We start from the raw sequence: 22,934 nt of genomic DNA on the forward strand, positions 1-22,934 counted from the left end.
TAGTGAGATCATTTCCCAAATTAATTGATTCACTAACCCAAAAGAAGAAGATGTTGATGACAGTGGGAGGCAGGGGTCACTCTCCCTTGACGAAAAAGCAAGAGCCGTTCTTATGATCTCTCTCTCTCCCGTAATCGGTCAAGCCCTTTCCAGCATGCGCGATCCGCCCCGCCGCTTTGCACCTTGCAAATGCAAAAACCCCGGGATTTTGCATTTGCAAGGTACAAAGCTGCAGCGGCAGATTGTGCGTGCTGGAAAGGGCTTGACTGTATTACAGGGAGAGAGAGAGAGAGAGAGAGAGAGATCATAAGAACGGCTCTTGCTTTTTTCTTGCAAGGGAGAGAGTGACTCCTGCCTTCCACTGTCATCATCATCTTCTTTTGGGTTAGTGAATCAATTAAACCTTTCATGATAGTGATATCGTTTCCCAAATTTCCCTTAAATCAGGGAAGAAATCACAAAAAAACCTTTGGACTGAGAATAAGCCTGTTCCTACGATGCCATTTTTGTTCACTGCAGTGTGAAAAGTGTGAAAAAACACACTTCTTTTTCTTCATCTTCTTGTTCCCTATTTACTGGTCTCTTTCAAAGAGGAAATTGTGAACATCAAACTTATTCTCAACTGTCCTAGTGAAAGTTTTTATTGGTATCTATTTTTATTTTTCAAATTTACCAGTAGCTGCTCCATTTCCCACCCTCGGCTTATACTCGAGTCAATAAGTTTTCCCAGTTTTTTTGTGGTAAAATTAGGTGCCTCGGCTTATATTCGGGTCGACTTATACTCAAGTATATACGGTAATTATTTTAAAGATAGATTTTGATATTTTTCAATCCAACCATTTAATTGACATTAATAGAAACTCAAGTTTTAAGACAAATATTGTTTTAGTTTTTCTATTTTATTTTTTTACTTTTGCAAATGGAAATATCTTCCTATAGTGATATTGATTAAGAAATCATTATCTCAGAAATATATGTACAAATACACATTGTGTTGAAATATCCTTCCAGACAAGTCATGGTAATTGGTGACATCTATATCAGTTAATCAATTAATCAAAATCATGTTTTTCTACCATTTTTAATGCTTTTATTTACCACATCAATTAAACAAAATAAAAAATAAAAAATAAAATTACTGACGAATGTGTTTTGCCATATAGCAGTAAGAATTAGATATCTGAAATCAACTTTAAATTGCAAAAAAAGAAAAGAAACCCCACCTGTGGAAAGGAAGGTATAGAAGCTGCACCTCTATTGAATTTACAATTTAATTGATAAAACAGGAAAGGGCATCTCTAGAACTGAATGTTGCTGACAACCATCTAGCAGATACTTGAATTTTTCCTTTTTTATACCTTCAAGACAGTAAAATCATGACAGCCAGAGAATCCAGGGTAGATTATAATATATGATTTAACTGAGCTACAGGGTCTCAGATTTGCTTGGTTTAAAATCAGGGGGGAAATAAAACCAATATCATTCTACTCCTTCCTAAGGTATGCAGAAACAAGAAATAGTATGCAAAAGGTTAGATGACAGCTCTGTAGTCCAGAACAATTACTGTGATCCTGATAGTAAACTACCAGAAAATCAAAGAGCCTGCAACACTGAGCCTTGTCCACCTGAGTAAGTACTTCTTTGTTCTATTCCATGCTATTTATATATCCAGACTGAAAGTACTGCAATGGGACCACAGGGAAATTAGTCCAAAATTGAATTAAGAATCCAACCGACAATTATTATATATATAGCAATAGCACTTAAACATATATTGCTTCATAGTGCTTTACAACCCTTTCTAAGCGGTTTACAAAGTCAGCATATTGCCGCCAACAATCTGGGTCCTTATTTTACCCACCTCAGAAGGATGGAAGACTGAGTTAACCTTGAGCTGGTGAGAATCTAACTGCTGGCAGTTGGCAGAGTTAGCCTGCAATACTGCATTCTAATCATTGTACCACCATAGCTCTGAATATAACTTTTCAGTGAATGAATGAAATTATGTATTTTTGTGGCTTGCTAATGCAAGTGACCTGCCATTTTATTAGTCATAAATAAAATATAAATAACTTAATGCTAATTTAATTAGCACTTTTTAAAATAACTTTTGAGAATTCACTGTTCCCCACAGCCTATCTCCTTGCAAATACTCTAGAAAGTCAGCTTGATGGATTTCATTACTAGCAACTTCTGTGATCCATTCTGGAACAGTAATATGCTTATCTAAATTCCACATGAGACTGTTGCAGGATATAGTTTGTAGGGTTGTCTTTGAAGACCAGTCATATAATGGATCCCACTTGATAAAAAGCATCCATGAAAAAACCTAAAACAACATGGATCAGTAACATCAGCAAGTACTGCGAGCCCAATTGGCAAAAGAAAGCTCAGGACCATATTGGTTGGAAACATACAGAAGAGGACTTCATCCTGCAGTGAATAGAAAATGGCTAAAATGATGATGATTATGATAGATAGACAGACAGACAGATAGAAATAGAGGCAGAGACAGAGATATATCTTCTAGCACACTACTAGAATAACCATCTAGGACAGATCTTTTCTTGTTTTAATAAATTTAATGCAGGATAGGAAGCACTAGAATAAATCTTGGGAAGCTATATTATGTAAAATATATTAATTTCTTCCTCAGTTATATTTGGCAGCATTATATAATTGAGACTAAAACTGTAAAAATTCTGATTTATTGAATCAGAACTGTTATATACAGTATTTTTATGCAGTATGTAGTTCTCTCATCGTTTCAGTTATACACATTCAAGTTGTATGGAGTAATAAATTCATTTCTTGAATTGATAATTTTTTTCTAATATTCTTTTGATAGATGGTTTATAGGCGATTGGTCAGAATGCAGTAAGACCTGTGATGGAGGAACGAGATCACGAACTGTTCTATGTATCAGGAAGATTGGACCTTCTGAAGAAGAGACATTGGAGAGTACTCATTGTTTAACACATCACCCAGTTGAAAAAGAGTCCTGTAACAATCAATCTTGCCCCCCACAGTGGGTTCCTTTAGATTGGTCAGAAGTAAGTGATCTTGAAAACTCCTTAAGTATCCACTTTACACTTATCAATACTGCAACAGGATATATTACAATGTATCTAACTTGCTACTCTAACTTACTAAATGTGATTATATTCCAGCACTCTCAAATTTCTGTCTTCTGTAAATCATGCATAGTCTGGGATTGCACAATATCCTAATGTAAAACTAAAATGGAACTACAGATAGTCCTCAAGTTACAACCATTCATTTAGCAACTGTTCATATTTACAATAACTTTGGAAAAAACAACTTACAACCAGTCCTTGTACTTAAACCCGTCACAGCAACCCCATGAGATCAAAATGTGAGTGCTTGGCAACCAGTATCATCTATTTATGACAATTACAGCATCCTGGAGTCATGTGATTACCATTTGCAACCTTTCAGTCAGCTTCTGATAAGAAAAGACAATGGTGGAGGGATTTAAATTTACTTAGCGGCCCTGTGATTCATTTAATAACTGCAATAATTTTAACAACCATGGCAAAAAAGTAGTAAAATCAGGCATCACTCACTGATAGGCAACTGCTTTACCTGTCAGCAGAATTTCTGGTCCTGACTGAGGTGGCAAGTCAAGGGCTTCCTGTATGTAGTTTGTAGCTGGCATTTTATGGGGAGTCATACTAGCCAATACTCTTTCAGCTATATTCCTTTAGTACTTCAAACAAAAATTGAGAAGCTTGTTATTCCATACTGAAAAAATGGATTCTTTTAACTTGATAATCCAAATTCTAAATTCAATATTAATATTAATTCAAAAGAGCTGATTCTGTGCACAGTGTTAAATAGTACATTTAATGAATTTGAATCAACATATTTATTTAATTTCATATTATTCCTTTACTGGACATTTCTTGAGCAATTTATAGTAACATTACATTTGTGTTAATTTATTTTTCAGTGTCTGTTTTGCATATTGAGTTAGAATTATGAGAATAGGAAGTGCAGGGCACTGAAGTGCAAGAATTTTTTTTATTCCCAACTAGAAATTCTTTCCTTATTTAACTGGAAATGAGATCCCATCTACCCCACATATTTTATCCTTATTCAAACCTTTCCAAGTTTCTATCAGCAGACAGATTAGCACATAAAGTTATGGTTTTAAATAATACTTAAAATTCTAAACTCTCCATCTACAAAAAACACAGATATGACCTAAAGTATTGGTACTTCTCCATTTCCCTTTCCCAAAATCTCAATTTATCATGAAATAAGTTGAAACTGATGCAAAGCAATGTCATTCACCATTCTTTACTCTTTAATCCATAGAACAGACACTTTGCTTTGCTTGTATGATTTACAACATTTTTATAGATAATAAAACCAATGAAAATGGTATGTGTCAATATAGATTTAAAGTTTTAATTTTACCTATTAAATAACATACTTCAGTGTACAGAGTTGCTGATATGTTATTGTGCCTTACAAGTGAATTAACCATTTCATTTGATGTAAAACTTCTAAAATATTTTTCAAGTTTACAGTATGTGCAATTATGGCACAATATCCAAAATGTTAGTGATAATGAATACTTTTAATATTACAATTTGTTTGCAAACTTTAGAATATATACTATAGTTTTTCCTTTTTAATAGGGCTATGTTGTTAATGTTTTCAGCTTTTCATAATTGAAAGTATTTGATTCTAAAAATCATGTGTGTGTTTGGCTTATAGTGTACTCCAAAATGTGGACCTGGTTTTAAGCATCGTATTGTTCTCTGCAAAAGCAGCGATCTTTCAAGAACATTTCCAGTTGCACATTGCCAAGAAGAAAACAAGCCTCCTGTCCGCATGCGCTGTAGCTTGGGCAGGTGTCCTCCACCACGATGGGTCACAGGAGACTGGGGACAGGTAATGTAGGCAGGCTTCTTGAATGTCTAAACTGGTCCTGAAGTTCAAGGACTAGACATGTGAGTCTTCTGCAACAATAACTAACATACAACACTTATGAATACATTTGCACTGATATATATGTTCATCGGCTTCTATAATGGTTCCCTCAAATGACTTTAGGTGAAAAAACTTGGGTATGACTTCACAGACCTCAGGAATAGATTTAAGAAGGAAAGCCTCCTTTTATTTCACATTGCCATATTCAAAGGATATTCTTTGAGGCTTCCGAATGGTCACCATGTGAAATAAGTATCTAACTGTTGCTTGCACAATAGTACAATAGTTGGTACAATAGATCTTTTTTGTTTGCAATGGAAAGAACATTTTGCAAAAATCCATTAAATGGTGTCTATGATGTATCTACTAACAAACAGCACATTTCCCATCTCATTTGCCTCTCTTATGTCAACAAAATAAAGTAGCAAAATTGCATGACTCTGTTTTCAGTGACAGCTATTAGCCAGTATATAGTAAAAAAAAATTCAAAAAACAACTCTGCCTGTTAAATGGATACTTCTCTTATCAACCAGTAATGCAGGAGGTTCCATTTCCTTATTTCCAGTCATTACCCTTTTTAATAAGAACAGTTGTGTTTGCCCACCATAGCTAGCTTTTCAGCCTAGATTTAATGAAACTGCTAACTAGCAATTATTTAAAAAAGAAAGAAAGAAAAGCAGCATTTCTAACTGAAAACTGCTTCTGGAAGAAACAGAATAATAAAGAGGTGCTTAATATAGAAACAAAATATAGGTGATCCTCCCTTAACAACCACTTGTTCAATAACCCAGTAGTAGCTATAACTGGTCCTTAAAGTTCCAGCCATTGCAGCATTCCCACAGTCACATGATTGCAATCTGGGCATCCAGGTTGGGATTACAAGGTCATGGTCACGTGATCACCATTTGTGACCTTCTTTATTGGCTTCCTACAAACCAGGTCACTTGAGAAACCAGCAGATGGTTGCAAATGGTAGCTATGTGATGTCCTTGCTTAACAAAAGCATGGAATTCTCTTAATGACGGCAACCAGAAGTATTGGAAGTGCAGTGAAGTTATGCAATATTATGCTTTATGACAGCATCGTTTGCAACAGAAATCTCAATCCCAATTGTGTTGTTAACTAAGAACTCCCTTTACACTGGCTGAGTTACATTGTGCAATGTAGCTCTAATCAGACTTCTACCACTGTCCTATATAGTGTTTCCACAAGCATTGTAAGTAAGTTTAGGATCTTATTGCTTTTTTAAAGTTATTTTGACATTTGTTCCCCCTCCCTCCTTTTCGTTTTTTTCTGACATAGTGTTCTGCACAGTGTGGTCTTGGACAACAGATGAGAACTGTGCAGTGTCTCTCATATACTGGGCAAGGCTCCAGCGATTGCCCTGATACTCTTCGGCCTCCATCAATGCAGCAGTGTGAGAGCAAATGTGACAGTACTCCTGTCTCTAATGCAGAAGGTAAAGTTGCTTTTGCTAATGTTATCATTTTAAAATATTAATATAAATCATAATATTCAGAATGAATTTTATTACCTAGCATGGTTGGTGCCCTAGAATTTTCTTTGATACCCATTGGAGTCCATGCTCCAGTTGACTTAATTTCTTTTAAAGATTTTTTTAAATTTAAGTTTAAATGATAGGCTATTTTGAAACAGAGGAAATTATCAGTTTCATCTTTGGCAAGTTTAGCTCATAAATGAATATAAACAAAATCTGGTTATCTAACAATGACAACTCATCACATTTAATATCCGTTATAACTCTTGTTAAACATTTAACTAGAAAATTACAGCATTTTAATATTAGTGGTTAAGGGCCAGATGAGAAACTGAAAGACTATGAATTCTATTGCTTGGGCCAATCACTGTCTCTTAGCCCTAGGGAGCAGACAGTGCTTTAAATAATCAGACATTACTTTTGTTTTTCAAAGTGAGATGTTACCACTGTGTATTTTGTGTAGTATATCTAATACTTTAAAATATTATAAATTTCTAAAACAGGCATTCATAAAATCAAGATAGCTTTGCTGTTCTTTTATCGGTCTTTGTACAGAAGTTATTTTTTTGGGTTGCTTTGTCTTTTAAAATATTTTAGTAGCTGAAAATTTGTTTTTCAGATTTAAATATTTCACAGAAGTCAATTGAAAATCACTTTGATCAGAAAGGGAATAGGAATGTGTGGACTTTTGTTAGAAACATTCTTTCCAGTATAACAATATATTCTACAAATGTTCTTCCATCTGCTTCAGGATAACTGTGGGTCATAATTAAGTAGAAGACATTTCAGTCCACCTGCTAGCCAGAACAGTGTCTTCCCTCAGCTTCTTTTTTCTGTATTGGTTTTAACCAAGACTGAAGAATATATTTGCAATCAGATCCAAATTATTTACCCACCCTTAGCTATATCCTATCTTTAGCTTATTGTCTCATTGGCTCATTCATTTTCATGCACCTGCCCTTCATTCTATGTCTTGTTATGACAGAACTATAAAAATGGGCTTGATATATTTTGGCTGAGATCCAACAAGATGTTTCTGGCGTGCTTTGATGTACCGAATTGAAAATAGGATATTTTCTTCTTTTGAATGGCAGGTTCTCTCTGGTGGCATGAATCCAAAGCTCCTTTAGTGATGACTACCTATTCTTTAAATCTAGTTAGAGATTTATTTATTTATTTATTTAATAGTATAAGAGTATATAAAGTGCTACAAAGAAACGTACGCAAGAGGCTGGGCCTTGCACAGAAGACCTTGCAGTCTCTGTAGGGAAAAAAGCAAAAAAGTTTGAATGGAGCCAGTTTACAAAATATGAGTTTCAGCAAATGCAGTTGTATATATATTTAAGCTTTGTTTCAATCTGATTCAAAGATTGTGACCGTAAGCCATGTGGAAATATTCATTTTGGAATGGATTTTGAAGAAAATAAACTTTTGACCAAACCCCTTTCTGAATGTTGACATTATTTTGTAGACCATAAGCTTTAGCAGAATAAGTGTAAGAAGCATTTTATTCAATGATATTTGTTTTTCAATATGCATCTTTTAAATTTATGTAACAATATAATCATTGTATATCTCAAATAGAATGCAAAGATGTGAACAAAGTGGCTTATTGCCCACTGGTGCTGAAGTTCAAATTCTGCAGTCGAGCGTACTTCAGACAGATGTGCTGCAAGACCTGCCAAGGACATTGACCCACAGAAACTGAAAGTGCCTTGTTGCTTCATTGTGCAAATGTGTCCATCTAAGATTTCTGCACAGTGCAACCAGTCAGATAGTCTACATTCATCACCCTGTGGAAAATATAACCACTGGTCAGCTCCAGCTGACAGAATTGCAAAGTTATTTTAACTTCCGTGAAGTGGGATTTATTCATCCAAAGTGCTGGACACAGTATAAGGAGGCAATGCCAAAACGGAAAACTATACCCAGTACATAGCGGACATATGTGTACTTTCAGCTAAATCCCGTTTACCTCCTTGGACCATTAAAATAATTGTTATTATGGACCTAGCAGTGACACTGAATCCATTTGTATTTAATATTGTTCTTATGATTTGGTCATCTATAGAAGTAAAGAAGAATTTTAAAAACCCTATCATAGCTTATAATTAATAATTATTTTATCTTACTATATAGCACCACAACTTATGGTAAAGAAGTGGGCTTGGGAATATTATTTTAGAAGCAATTATAAATCCAAAGTAAAACGAACGTATTTTCCTTTGTTTCATCTAATTCTTTAAAGGATAATCCATATTTCCAGAGGATTGCAGTGAGCCATATATAAAGCTATGAAAAATGCATCAGGTATTTATTACCTAATTGCATCAAACAATAAATATGTGCTGCAAGTTTATAGCCATTTTGCCATTTTACAAATAAATCAGGATTTTTACTAAAGGGAATGTATTCATACTCCAATTGTGAAGAACCTATTTACTACTATTTCAGTACTTATGTAGAGAATGCTTAAAACAAATCTTCTCAAATTCACCATTTCTCCCTTCAGTTACAGAAAGGCATCTCTGTAGCAACTAATTACTGTGTAATTATCAATGATGAACTGGCTGCATAGCGGAGAAAAGTCTCTTCTAATAATCATGCTGAAACTCTTCTGGGTGTTCATTTCCTTCCTCACTGAAACAATAGAATGAGACAATACAAAGAAGAGAAAATATGAGTTTTTTTCACTTTTGGACAGTTACAAAATAAACAACCAAAAGAACACATAACTGATAAAATATTTTAAGTTGGAGTGCCATAACTCTTATATTCACTACATCAGTCTAATAATATTCTGAAATGTACTTAAATGTGAAGCCAAGCTCCTTGGATTAAACAGATTCCAAAATCCATTGTGAGCTAAGCCTGAAGGCCATACTTCCCCCCACTCCTATTCCCTTCTTTGTCGGTGACACAACAAAGAGATAAGGAAAGTGGGTACTTGTTTATATTATTATATTGTACTTGAACACTTGCAGTTTGCAGCAGGTCCTTGATGAATGTGCTTTTGTGACCAGTTTGCCTCCTTTGTTGTAGTGCAATTGAGATGATGATGTGAACACCAACACCACCTTGTATTAATACTAGAAGTTAAATGGCACTTTTATAAAATAATATTCTTAATGAGACAAGTTTTTTAACATGTTATGGTATCTAAATGTGTCAATATATTTAATGAACTGCAGTAAGCCAAATGTGTTGAATGATGCTTAACTAATGTGAATTAACAGGAAATAGAGAGAGAGAAAGGGGGGGGGGAGAGAGAATTGTGCTATGCAGAAATCTTGACAATCCTTCTGTAGGGTTTTCTGTAGACCATAACCACCAAGCTCCTGTCAGTTGCTACCTCTTGACAGTCATCTCCACATACATGTGAGCAGAATTTCTTTTTGGCATCATGCCTTACCCGGAGCCATTTACTGCTCAGTTGCAATGCACACAACTGTTAGTGGAATGAATACTGAGGAAGGAAAACTATACACATTTAGGAGTTAATATGTAGGCATGAGAGCAACATAATAAGTGGGTAAATTACTTTGTATATTTGTTCATTAAGAAAATATATTGGTGCCAATATGCCTTGATTATGCAAAGGTATAACAGAAGAGATAGCTGTCATGAGGACATTTTCCAGGTAAGATACCACAATATAACATCCTCTGGTTCCTCTGAAACATCAATATATTTATTACTTAATGTGACTTTTCAACTAGCAAGAAATGATGGAATTTATTCTTACCTCATTTAGGACATTGCCTTTGCAAAGACTGCTTTTGCAAGCATATTTTGCTCTTTCATTGGTGCTAGATGACCAGGGAGTCCAATGTTTACTTTGAAGTGTAAAAAGAGCAATGAGTTGGAATTTAAGAAACTCTTTCCTTGGAGCAATTTTGACTTGCATTGCTAAAAGGAAAAAAAAACACAGAATGTATTTGAATTATGAATGGACCAATATATATATATATAATGTCTCATCCCAGTAAAATTCTGAATAAAAAATCAATCATTTGTTCTGACAGCACAGGCCATTGTGGCTGCTACACAACAGCCATTTATGTAATTATGATGAAATAGACCAAGTATTATATTCATAAATAATGACAACATGATGTTTGTATAGGCTGCATCAAAATGGGAAGACTAACAGTTCTGGGGCAGATATTAAACACAATGTGCTGTTGGTTTTTCCATTGAGCAATGCCACCAGTTAAAACTATCTGACTCAGTACAATTCAGTCAAAGTATACATCCAGGTTTTTTTTTTTAGAAGGGTTCATTGATGCTATGGATAACAAAATTTTCCTTAACAATTCAGAATGAAAATGAATTATTTTATTGTGATTATTTGCTTCTTGTTTTATATTCAGTATTATGTGGTACACTGTTACATTGTTATAATTGTTTTTGCTTTTGTAAATTATATGCTAATTTATTTCTGTGTTGTCTAACACATGTTCTTACATGTCATGCATTCTGCTACTTGTAATACTTAATGCAGTAAAATCCACACCAGGCACAGATTTGTTTTTAACACAGATAATTTAGTAAAATAAAAAATGAAACTTTTAAGAATGAGCCTTATGGTAACAATCTGTTCACTGACATGCCTGCGCAAGAATTTTGCAAGCACAAATATTTACATTGTTGAAAGCACTTCTGAAAGTATATTTACTTTTTGGTTAAAGATACATCAAGTAATGTTTCTATGCTGTCTCAGTACTTGGCTATGATTGCCTTTGGGTGTGATATGGAAATGCAATGCAGTAAACTAAACTACCAACTATTGCTCCTTCCAATCTATTTCAAAAAGACCCCCATGTAGACTATAGTTAATTCATATTAGAAACATTTTCTGGACTCTGATCACATTGCTTTCAGGAGATTTTGTTTGTTGGTTTGTTTGGTTAGTTATTTAGCAGTCTAAACCAGCATTCCTTAGCCTCAATAACTTTTAAGATGTGTGGACTTCAGCTCCTAGAATTCCACAGCAATTTGGTTAAGGTTGAGAAACATTGGTGTAAATGGTAATTAAACTGTCAGGAGAATGATGGGATCGGAGACAGATGGTACTGTGGAGAAGAAATTTGGGTGATTGAACATTCCCCTACTTCCCCCAATGAGATGCCTGTAATGTTGGCGTAGAGATATTATTATTTCTAAAGTTGTCTTATCTTTTCACTAAATACAGAATGAAATAGTTGAAGAGCATATTAATTTCTAACTTTCACTTTACCAAAATAAGTTTCATTTTGTTTTTTTTTCCATTTATTTTCTGTTGACTGCTTGTGCTTCCTATTATTAGTGAATATTACACAAAGCAAAAATACTGAAGCATAGTGTTGAAAATCTTATCTTGCCTGATTCTATTGCTTCCTCAATTCTATTTCTATCACTGTAGTTATTAGATTACAAATACAACCCCTGACATTTTTAACCTTACCAGTTTGATTTTTAAAGTTTTCTTTGCTAAGATAGGATCTGAATGCATACTGATAACATTGGTGTCAAGCACCAGGTAAATCAGGAGACCAGGCAGTTCAAATGTATATAAAGATTTATTGTAAGCTTAAGCTTTTTATAAAGATCTGAACTACTTATTTGAACTACTGGATCTCCTAATTTCCTTAGTGCTTGATATTAATCTGAATTACTAACAGTCAAGAGAAATTAGTTGGAGTTAAGAATAGAAAGGAATTCAAGGTGGGCTGGACTTAGATCTCTTGGCAGGTGCCCTGGAACTCATGACTGATGATGTATTTGACCCAGTGGTGGTATTCGACCGGTTCTGCCCAGTTCTGGAGACCTGGTAGCGGGGATGAGCAGCGGAGACAGAACCGGTTCTCTCCACTGCTCTGTGTTTGATCCACCTGCCCGCCTGGACTCCCATACTCACTTTTATGGCCAGAATTCAAAGTGCAGCTGCTTTGCGCAGTGCAGAATAGCTCCACGTGGCAGCTGCTGCAGCAACCAGCATCGTGCAGGCTTGCAGGAGACGAGTTAGAACGCCTCTGTGCCTGCGCAAATGTTTCTGCGCCTGTACAAAGTGCACATTTGGTGTGCATGTGCACGCAAAGTGTGTGCACATGCGCAAAGCGCCCACCAAGCCACACCCAGCAAACCGGTGGCAATTTTATTTGAATACCACCACTGATTTGTCCCCTCCCTCAAGCTCAGCCTGGTCATCTCCTACAATTGGGACATTAGTCTGAGTAAACCTGCATAGAATTTGCCTATATTATTTAACAAATTATTTAAATTGGTAGTTTTAAAAACAAATTGCAAAACCTTATAACCTATAATGTCTTTCCCTTCCTAGAATTATATTTTATTATTTATTTATTTATTCAGCTTGGGTGTCACCCAACTCCACACATTGCTGGATGTCTCACAATAATAAGAGTAACATAAAAACAACAAAATTTTGAACAATAACTGGAATAAGTATAAATAAGTACAAAGTGGCAATCCAAACAACAAAGCAAAACAAAAAATATTGCAAACAGTGGAATGTCATCCATTCTACCCAAAGATTTGAGTAACTATCCAGAGTTTCAAGAAATCCCATCAAGGTGGGATCCATACAGATCTTAGGGAGGACCTTATTCCAGAAGGCAGGGGCACTACTACAGATATTTTAAGATGTTCTTATGTTTCTTTGACATCTTCTAATAGAAAATTCTTGATTCTTCTTTAACAAATGTTTAAATCAGGAGATGTGTCATCTTTATTGGTTGGAAGCTCCAATTTAGTTAGGAAGATCTTTGGAGGCCAATGATGGTAGCAGGCCAATGATATTGTACCAAGTCCAAAATGAGTGGCAACTCTTTATGTAGAGGTCATCTTTGAATAGGTTGGTGAAGTGTTAAATCTAGGTCAATACTGTCACAACAATCCCCCTCTCTTACTGCTAAAATTCACTGGAGTGACTTCTGACAGTAGCTGCAGACTATTCATCTGCAGATCAGATTGTTATTTTAAAATAAAATATAAAAGGAGGGCTTTTATATTTGGGCTTGGTTGGTTGCTTGCAGACATTTCATTACCCAAACTAGGTAACAACTTCAGTGCTGATGATATATATCTGGTTTGTGTAATGGAACATCTGCAAGAAAACAATTAAGCTCAGAGAGCACCAAGGACCCCACATATAAGTGAATATGGGTTGAAGACAAATAAGAAATAAGCACCAATATAACACATGAAGATCAGCTGTAATTACAACACATTTACATTTTTAAACTTCTCTATAGTAAATCCTGACTCAAACTTATTCTGTGTAAAGTTGGCCTGAATTGCACAATATACAGTGGGCAGATTTTTTTTTTAATAAGCTTGGTTTCCCATTTTTAGTTGGCTGTGACACAGAAGCTAATATAAAATAATAATCTTTAATCACCATGTATTTTTAAACAGGAAAAAAGGAGAGAGAAACAGTCAATATTTTTATATGTACATTTGCGAAATGTACATCTACATTCGGACTTGCATGGCATATTTAAATTCTTCTGTATAATTTTTTTTAGAAGAGATACAATGTTCTTGTTTGCTTGCTTTTGTTTTTGGTCATCTCTACTTTAGAGAATAGCTTCCTTGAACAAAGCTGATTTCTTTCAAACTATCCTATCAACGTGTGGCATTTGGTTACCAGTTTTGTTGGTATTGGGGATACTCTTGTAATTTACTTTATTTTTCTATTGCGCTTCCTTAGTACCAGTAATAATTGTAACATTGATATGTGAAGTTGAGCATTCCAAATCAAAGTGATACTTTCAAATAATGAGTAAGCAAAATAGATCTTAATTGGACTATCTGTATTTTCTCTATGGCTGTAAAGCTGTCTAGCTATATATCTGGACTATAAAGTAAAGTCAATGGCGAAATATATATCTATACAGACATGGCATTGCTTTTATCTTTCCAAACATTTTAATTATAATTTTTTATTTATTATTTTATTTATTTTATTTATTTTGATTTGTCAATTGTTTACAAGATAATAAGTACAAGTGTATACATAGTTGTGAATATATGAAATGGGTACATATAAGAAAAATAAAAGAATAAGAGAAACAATAGGACAGGGACGGTAGGCACGTTGGTGCGCTTATGCACGCCCCCTACAGACCTCTTAGGAAAGGGGTGAGGTCAATAGTAGACAGTCTAAGGTTAAAGTTTTTGGGGTTTGGGGAAGAGACTACAGAGTCGGGTAGAGTATTCCAGACATTGACCACTCTATTGCTGAAGTCGTATTTCCTGCAATCAAGTTTGGTGCGGTTTACTTTGAGTTTGTATCTGTTGTGTGCTCTTGTGTTGTTATGGTTAAAGCTGAAGTATTCATTGACAGGTAGGACATTGCAATGTATGATTTTATATACCATGCTTAAGTCGGACCGAAGACGGCGTAATTCAAGGTTTTCTAGTTTTAGAATTTCGAGTCTGGTGGCGTAAGGTATTCTATAACGGGTAGAAGAGTGGAGAACTCTTCTTGTGAAGTACTTCTGGACTTTCTCAATTGTGTTAATATCACATACGTGATAAGGATTCCAGACTGATGAACTGTATTCGAGTATTGGTCTAGCAAATGTTTTGTATGCTCTGGTTAGTAGTGAGATATTACCAGAGAAAAAGCAACGTAGGATTAGGTTAACAACTCTTAATGCCTTTTTGGCTATGTAGTTGCAGTGAGCTCTAGCACTTAGATCATTAGAGGTGAGTATTCCCAGGTCCTTTACAGAGCTTGGGTCATGAACAAGATCTTGACTATTCAGCTTGTATTTTATTTTCTGATTTTTTTACCAATATGTAAGACAGAGCATTTATTTGTTGAGATTTGGAGTTGCCATATGTTAGACCATTCAGATACATAGTCTAGATCTTTTGAAGGGTAGTAGTATTGTCTGTGGTATTGAACAGCTTTACATCATCAGCGAAGAGAACGCAGTTGCTCTTGATATGATCACAAAGGTCGTTTATGTAGATTATGAAGAGAGTTGGTCCTAGAACACTGCCTTGGGGAACACCACTATTGACAGGTACTGGATTTGAATGGGCGTTCCCAATTTTGACCATTTGTTGTCTGTTTGACAGGAATGCTTCTATCCAGTTATTCAGTTGTCCAGAGATACCATAAGATTTTATTTTTAGGAGTAGTTTGTCGTGTACCACTGAATCAAAGGCTTTGCAGAAGTCTATGTAGATTGCGTCTATTGCTTTGCCCTGGTCGAGTTGAGTAGTCCATATGTTTTGCAGTGTAAGAGTTGCAGATTACAGGATAGTTTTTTTCTGAAACCAAATTGTTTATTGGAGAGTAGGTTGTTTGTCTCTAAATGGAGGATGATGGATTGGTTAATAATTGATTCCATGACTTTACAGGTGACGCAGCATAAGGAGATTGGTCTGTAATTTTCAACTAGGCTTGGGTCTCCCTTTTTGAAGATGGGAATGACTGTGGCTTGTAACCATAGGTTGGGCAAGGAGCTGGTTCTGAAAGATCTTTCAAGATTATGCTTAGAGGTTTGGCTATGGCAGCGGATAGTTTTCTTAAGAAGTAGGCACATATTCCATCCGGTCCAATAGATAGAGATGGTTTTAGGTTGCGTAGTGCTTTTTCAACGTTGTCTACTGTAAAATCGATATGTATTAGATCATTATTGTTGTCTGTGGTACGGCTAGGAAACATTGGGCATGATCCATTACTGTTTACAAACACTGAGCCGAAGAATGTGTTAAAGATGTTGGCTTTAATGGTGTCGTCGCTGCAGTCTTTACCATCAGGTCCTATCAAGGGAGGGATGGACCTTGAGTCTTTTAGTTTGTTGTTTACAAAATTGTAAAAAGCACGGGTGGAATTGGTGCTTAGAAGGTTTTCCTCTTGTTTAATGTGGTAATTGGTGCATTCGGTCTTTATCTGGTGGCATAAATTTTTATATCGGTTTTTGAAATTAGCAACGTGACCAGATTTGTTTTTCCGCCAGAGTGATCTCTTTTGGATTGAAGTTTCCTTATTGATATGGGTAATCTGCTTTTTGTTTTGTTTTTGGAGTTGTTGTTGGAACATATAGTTTGATGACTCTTTTGACTTCAAGTAAAAATATGTTGTAATGATCTTCAACAGTGTTGCATCCAGTGAATAGAGATTGCCAATCGAGGGATGAGAGATCGTTATCTATAAGATCATAATTGCCTTTTTGAAGTTACAACTAGGGATGACATCGTTGTGGTGATTTTTGCGTGGACGTATGTTGAGGCAAAAGTCAATCATATTGTGATCACTACTGGAAAAGGGTTCTTTGGTTTGTATTCGGTAAATTAAATTCAAACTATTGCAGAAGATGAGATCGAGGCAGTTGTTCAGTCTAGTGTTGTTGGTTACTAGTTGTTCAAGACCTAGATTTGTAATAGCATTGAAGAAGGTAGTGTGTATGATTTCAGTTGTACAATTATTTAGGGTCCAGTCAATATGAGGTAGATTGAAATCTCCAAGAAAGATAAAAGGGTATGGGCAGGATGTAGCCCATGTTAGTAGTGTATTTAGCTTGTTTATATGTTCGATGTCATAATCAGGTGCTCTGTAACATAGTAAGAATCGAATTGTGATATTTAAGGATAGTTCACAGATGATGGTTTCAGGAAGGGCAAGCTCCTGGGTAACTTGGATATTTTTTAGATGTAAGGTTTTTTGTAGAATATAGCAACACCACCTCCTCGACGATTTTCACGATCTGATCGGTAAACATGATAGTCTCTTACTGTGGTAATGGAGTCGGGGAGAGATGCAATGATCGATGTCTCAAAGCTATTTGTTTTTAGCCACAACTTCTCTAATATGGTGCTCTTCAGATTCATTAAAACTATAACTAGAATTCACAGACAACAAAACTGTTGAGAATTAGAGCCACATCATCTTTGGCAAATACCATGTTAGGAAAAACAGCCTTAAACCAGAAGGCCTGGATTATTTTACTTTTGCTATATTTTTTCCATTTATGAAGTAGAAAGAACTTATTTGTATTTATACACAAAAATGTTCAAGGCCCTTGATGTGAAAACGTTTTAAAGCAAACTTGTGTGTCCCGCAGCAGCAGTTTCATGTAGCTGTCATGTTATGAAGACAAATGTGTTTTGAAAAATCATTATTCAGATTGACTGTAGTGAATGAAATCCTTGTATGCATTCACTTCCATTAAATCCAGCCATAAATCCAGCAATCAGATTAGATATTTATCTAAGAACCTATCTCTATTAGCAGGGATTCCTAAAATGTGATGTGATATTTTTGAAAATCTAAGCCACCCTGGGAGGAGGGGGGGGGGAAGCTAGAAAGATAAAGGTTCATATTAATTCTATAATAGGATGGTGAATTAGAAGAGAACTGCCTTAATGTTACTAGGAACCATAAGAACGAGATTATTCATCAAATACTTCAAAACCCACTTTAATCTGGATTTATGAATTTAAGTGATCATTTTAACTAGAGATTCCAGGGATGGGATTTTGGAAGTAGTGCTTACCAGTGAGCTATGAGATGAATTTCTGTCTACTTTCTGATGGTTGTTTTTGACCCAAAGCCAATAACTCTATTTGTGATCATAAAGACTTGCTGTATCTGGCTTCAGTATTTGGTACACATCCTACCTGTTAATTAGCTACTGTACTATATGAATACAGCTGATATTCAAGCATTTTATAAATTGATGCAATGCACCATTATGCTAATCGAAGAGTCTTATCACTCCACTGCTCAACTGGATACATGATAAGAAATGGAAAAGCAGGATTTTTCTCACTATTTATAAAAATAATGTAGCTGATCAGCTGATTTCATGTGATCCCAGGACTCAATACCTGTTGAAATACAGCTCCACTGTAATATAATAGTGTTAGATGAATTTGGCAGTTGAGTCCATTCATTTCCAGTTGAATTGAGGTGTAACCCAAATTGCCAAAAAAAACACAAAAACACTTTTTCTTTTGCAGTAGTGAAACACTGCCAAGCTTGTGATGTTCTCATTCCTCACTGGCAAGCATTCTTGCTTGACTTCTCCTGGTATCTTAGGGAGAATGCTGGCTGGATTTTGTGTGCATGAAATTGAGAAGAATTCTATTTCCCATTTCTGTTGGGAAAGGCATACAAAGCATCAGAAAGGTTGGTTGCTTTTTTTAAAAAAAATATTCCTTCCTCTTTTGTGTCAAGGGAGTTAAGTGAAATGATTTTGGAACGAAACATGGTGTGCAAATGTCCTTACAACAGGTACCAGCTCCTTCAGCAAATGTGCTTTTAATTTTGAATTAATTGTGCCCTCTTCAGCACTTCAGCTGCTACCAATCATGCTTGTAAGCATTTTTCTGTAAAACTGATGAATAAAAGAAATGACATTTGGGTAGCCAGGTTACTTTGCCCTGTTACAAATGATAAATGTACAAAATATGGCATGTTTGTACATTTAGCAAGTTAGTTAAGCATGGGCTTATGAATGACATAAGTTAATTGTTTTCAAATTGAAAGAAGTAATAGTTCTACTTTATTGTACTTTGGTCAAGTTATATCTGCAGTTCTGGACAACATGATTTTAAAAGTATCCAGCCAAAATGGAATAAGTCCAAAGATGAGCAACAGGAATTATCAGGGGACTAGAATCCAAGTTCTATAAAATGAAATTTGTGAACTATTTGTTATTTGTGAACATATGTTATATAACTACTGTAAACACTTGAAGCATAATTTATCATTTCAGTAATAAATGGTATACAGCTTGATTAATTCTCTGGTGAATAAGCACCAAAAAGGTCTCCTAATTAAAGTATTTTGGCTGACTAAATATTCCACTCCTATTTTGCAGTGCACATATTTGATTTACAGTATATTTCAAAATATTTATATATTATTTCAGGGTTTCCATCACTTTCTGAGCCAATACCCTGCTGTGTTTGAAAATGTCTGGACAGTAATTGTCATTGTTTACAGTGCTGTTTTGGAAATTAGCAAGCATCATGGCACCGAACAGAGTCAGGAATGCAGTTACCCAGTTTGTATACATGATCCAAATGAACTCCTGGTCTCACAGACTCAAAAGCTAAAGGAAAGGAGTTTATCGGCAGTAAAATGTTTGTTTATTCTTTGGCTGGATGTGGTCAGTAATAGGTGACTTATGTTATGGCCAAATTGGGAAAACACTGCAAGTTTAACAATTCCTTATATGTACATACAGTGCTAAAACAAACATACAAATAACCTTAGGAAAACTTTGTGTGGGCCTCGTTATCTATCATTTCCTCCCAACATCATTAGCTGAAGACACAACTGATCAGCAAACACTCCAACAGAATCTTCTGGAACCCTTTAAAACAGGGTCTCTCATCCTTCCCAACTTTAAATGGACTCCAATCCCCAGAATTCCCCAGCTAACTAAATGGTGGGGAATTCTGGGTGTTGAAGTTAACACATCTTAAAGCTGCCAAGGTTGAGAAACATTGCTTTACCAAAGGCATTGTCTATAATTCTTTGCTACTGCTTTGGAAACTGACTAATGGCTGTAGCCAAAGATTTCAAAATACCTCAGGTTTTCTTTTTCCCCCGAAAAAGAAAAAAGAAAGAAATGTAATTTAGAGCAGCTTTCCCCCAATTTGAGGGGCTGCGAATGCAACTCCCAGTAGTCTCAGCCAATCTTCAAATATATTATTTGCTCCCTCTGACCTATTCTGTGTCCTTCTATATATAAGAATCTACTATCAACGAGAGCTGGGACCTTGCTTTATTATGACCATCATAATCATACAGGGAGTTGTTCTCACATTCATTCAAATGTGAAAAGATCAGGAATTACTGGGACCACAACACAACTCCCATTTAATACCCAGTTTGCATTACATGCGACCTAGCCTTTAACAATTACTTGTTAGGGCAGATGGAAACTTGGCCTATTCTAGAAATGTCCTGAGAAATCCAATCAAAGTGAGAAATCTCTGATTCCTTTGTACTACGGGTGAACAGGGGTCTCCAATCTTGACAACTTTAAGATAAAGCTGGCTGAGGAACTCTGGGAGTGGAAGTCCACAAGTCTTAAAAGTTGCCACGGTTGGACACCCCGTTTTAGAATATCTCCTGAGTACTTACATTTCTTTCTGACCTATTTGCTATCCCTATGAGCTAAAACTACAGTATGTTTACTTCTGAGTTTATCTCTAGGCTTATCTCTAGCAACCCAGACCTCATTCTGGAAAGAGGATTGCTGACTCCAATTTCTTAGATAACCATGGGATTAGCCCTGGATCTTATTTCTGGGTGATATCCTGGATGGTTTTACCAATGAATTAAAGCAAGCAGCTGTGGAGAAGTTTAGAAAGAAATGGGATAAAACAAATCAAAGACTTACCAACCTAATCAGCTTAGGGCTGTCGATCTCACTTCTTGGCTGCCCAAATAATCTAAGCAATCACTTGAAGACAATATTGTCAGGGATTCTAGTAAAGGAATATAGCAAGGTCATGAAGCTGAGAAGATCCCAGGAGAGTGTCAAATAACTCAAGATGGTATATGGGACTGCACAGAGGTGGTATTCAGCAGGTTCTAACCAGTTTTGGAAAACTGGTGGTGGAAATTTTAAGTAGTTCGGAGAACTGGCAAATACCACCTCTGACTGGCCCCGCCCCCATCTATTCTCTGCCTCCCAAGTCCCAGCTGATCGGCTGGGTCTTCTTTTGTTGCCCTGCACAGGAGAATGGAGCTGGAAAGCAGGTTAGTGGGGTGGGGAAGGGAAAGGGAAAGGGATTTTGCAGTAACCTTCCTCCAGGAGTGGGGAGGGAATGGAGATTTTGCAGTATCTTTCTGCTGCAGTATCCTTCTGCTGCCACTCCCACCAAGCCACGCCCACCAAGCCACACCATGCCCACCAGGCCATGCCTATAGAACCGGTAGTAAAAAAAAATTGAATCCCACCACTGGGACTGCATGATTAATGTCCTGCCTCTTTTTTAACTGCATTGCAGGCATAAAGCATGTTCATATTAGCTGAGGCTTATTTTGGCTAGGTATGGCTTTAGTGACTCATTCTTACAATGAAGGAATGGCGGTATGGGGTATGTACACACTTCTTACAGTATGGTGTATTTCAAGAATCACACTGCTGTGCAGTTGAGAGAAATAAACCTTTATGGTGGGCTAGTATTTGGACTCTTGTGTGGAAAGAGAAATATTGACGGCAAAATGATGCATAAAAGTGAAAGGGAATACATTTCTTCTCTTTCTGATGTCCTCTCTGAAAGAAGCTTTTTTTCCAGTATATTTAAATGTGTGCCTGGTTCTTGAAATGCTTTCTTGCATATGCTGCTTTTTAATCTCAAGCTGCCATATAAACTACTAGAGATCTCAACTCTCTAGAAGCTATTTCATTTTTCTCCTTTACTTTTCTAAAATTGTTTCAAAAAATCATCTGTCAGAAGAAAACAGTATCTTCAGAAAGAAGCATAAAAACAGGTGTCATTCCATTCCCCCCCCCAGTCATATCAGCACAAATGTTAGTACCTTTCTACCAGTTTAAAATACTGTAAGTTAAGTCAGGCACAGCCAGGTTTTACTGACCAAGGATCAGCCTCAAATGCTTACACTCTCATACTTCCTTTACTCATTGCAAATTATTGGAGGCTTTTTTCTACCTCTCTAGGATTTTTCCTTTAACTCTCACATACAACATACATAACAACCTGAAAAATAACACGCAAGAGACGTGTCCTCAAGCATCGTATTTTGCTTTTAAAAGCTGGCACTTTTTAATTAGAAAATGCTGTATAAGCGCGCCAGCATGCCTACCGTCCCTGTCCTACTGTTCCCATTTATTCGTACTCATTTATTATGTATATACTTATACCTGTTTATACTTATATGTTTGTATGTTATGTCCATACTTATACTTGTTTTCTTATACATGCTTGACAAACAAAATAAATAAAATTAATTAATTAATTAAATAAATAAAAAGCACAGAGTATTACATTTGAAAACAAGGAGCCCTATAAAACAAGGGTTTTATAGTCACCAAGCCACGAAAACATTGCTCAGACTAGCTGACAAAGAGAAGCACAATACCTATTCAGAGCATAACTTAGTCCTTGAATGAATCAACTTAATACAATGTGAAATAGTATGTACAAGATGGAATTGATTGGCCAGTCTAATGTCATAGTTCAGATGTTAAATAATTTTTGTTTTATTTGGAAAATAAGTGTTTTTGGGGGGAGGAGGGGAAATTCTAGTTTATAGATGCTGCAGTCCTCCAAACGTAAAGGATGAACATCTATATGAAAGATTGTCCCTTTGGTTTTTGGAGATGCTCAGCATGGTCAAAGATTCTGGAAGATGAGAAACCTCAACAAAGATAGAAGAATATCTCTTCAGTACAGATTCTGGCAGTCTTAAAAATTTCATTTAAGTCTGAAAACTGCTTCAGTTGGCTGAATAAATACCTGTTTTAAA

At 35.8% G+C, this 22,934-nt stretch overlaps 1 protein-coding gene and 1 long non-coding RNA gene across 6 annotated transcripts in view; one reads left to right on the forward strand and one right to left on the reverse strand.

The window, feature by feature from the left end:
* Positions 1-11,035, forward strand: part of ADAMTS6 (ADAM metallopeptidase with thrombospondin type 1 motif 6) — a 142,072-nt gene extending 131,037 nt beyond the window's left edge. For all 4 annotated transcript variants that reach the window (XM_026670542.2, XM_087958364.1, XM_087958365.1 and 1 more), the window contains 5 exons: positions 1,500-1,629; positions 2,849-3,053; positions 4,747-4,923; positions 6,265-6,421; positions 8,045-11,035. In XM_026670542.2, the coding sequence (XP_026526327.1) occupies positions 1,500-1,629; positions 2,849-3,053; positions 4,747-4,923; positions 6,265-6,421; positions 8,045-8,154 (779 nt within the window). In that variant the 3' untranslated portion in view covers positions 8,155-11,035. The remainder of the gene's footprint in view (positions 1-1,499; positions 1,630-2,848; positions 3,054-4,746; positions 4,924-6,264; positions 6,422-8,044) is intronic.
* Positions 7,951-21,220, reverse strand: LOC148132566 (uncharacterized). Of its 2 annotated transcripts, none has more exons than XR_015748221.1 (3): positions 20,839-21,220; positions 10,206-10,369; positions 7,951-9,092 (listed from the first exon to the last, which is right to left on the reverse strand). It is a non-coding gene; the product is annotated as an uncharacterized LOC148132566 (long non-coding RNA). The 2 variants fall into 2 exon arrangements; XR_015748220.1 differs by having other exon boundaries at positions 7,951-9,096.
* Positions 21,221-22,934: the final 1,714 nt, after the last annotated feature.

This window comes from Notechis scutatus, chromosome 2 (genome assembly GCF_049901735.1).
Source record: "Notechis scutatus isolate UNSWTSFEM ecotype Mainland chromosome 2, rNotScu1.2, whole genome shotgun sequence".
NCBI lineage: Eukaryota > Metazoa > Chordata > Lepidosauria > Squamata > Elapidae > Notechis > Notechis scutatus.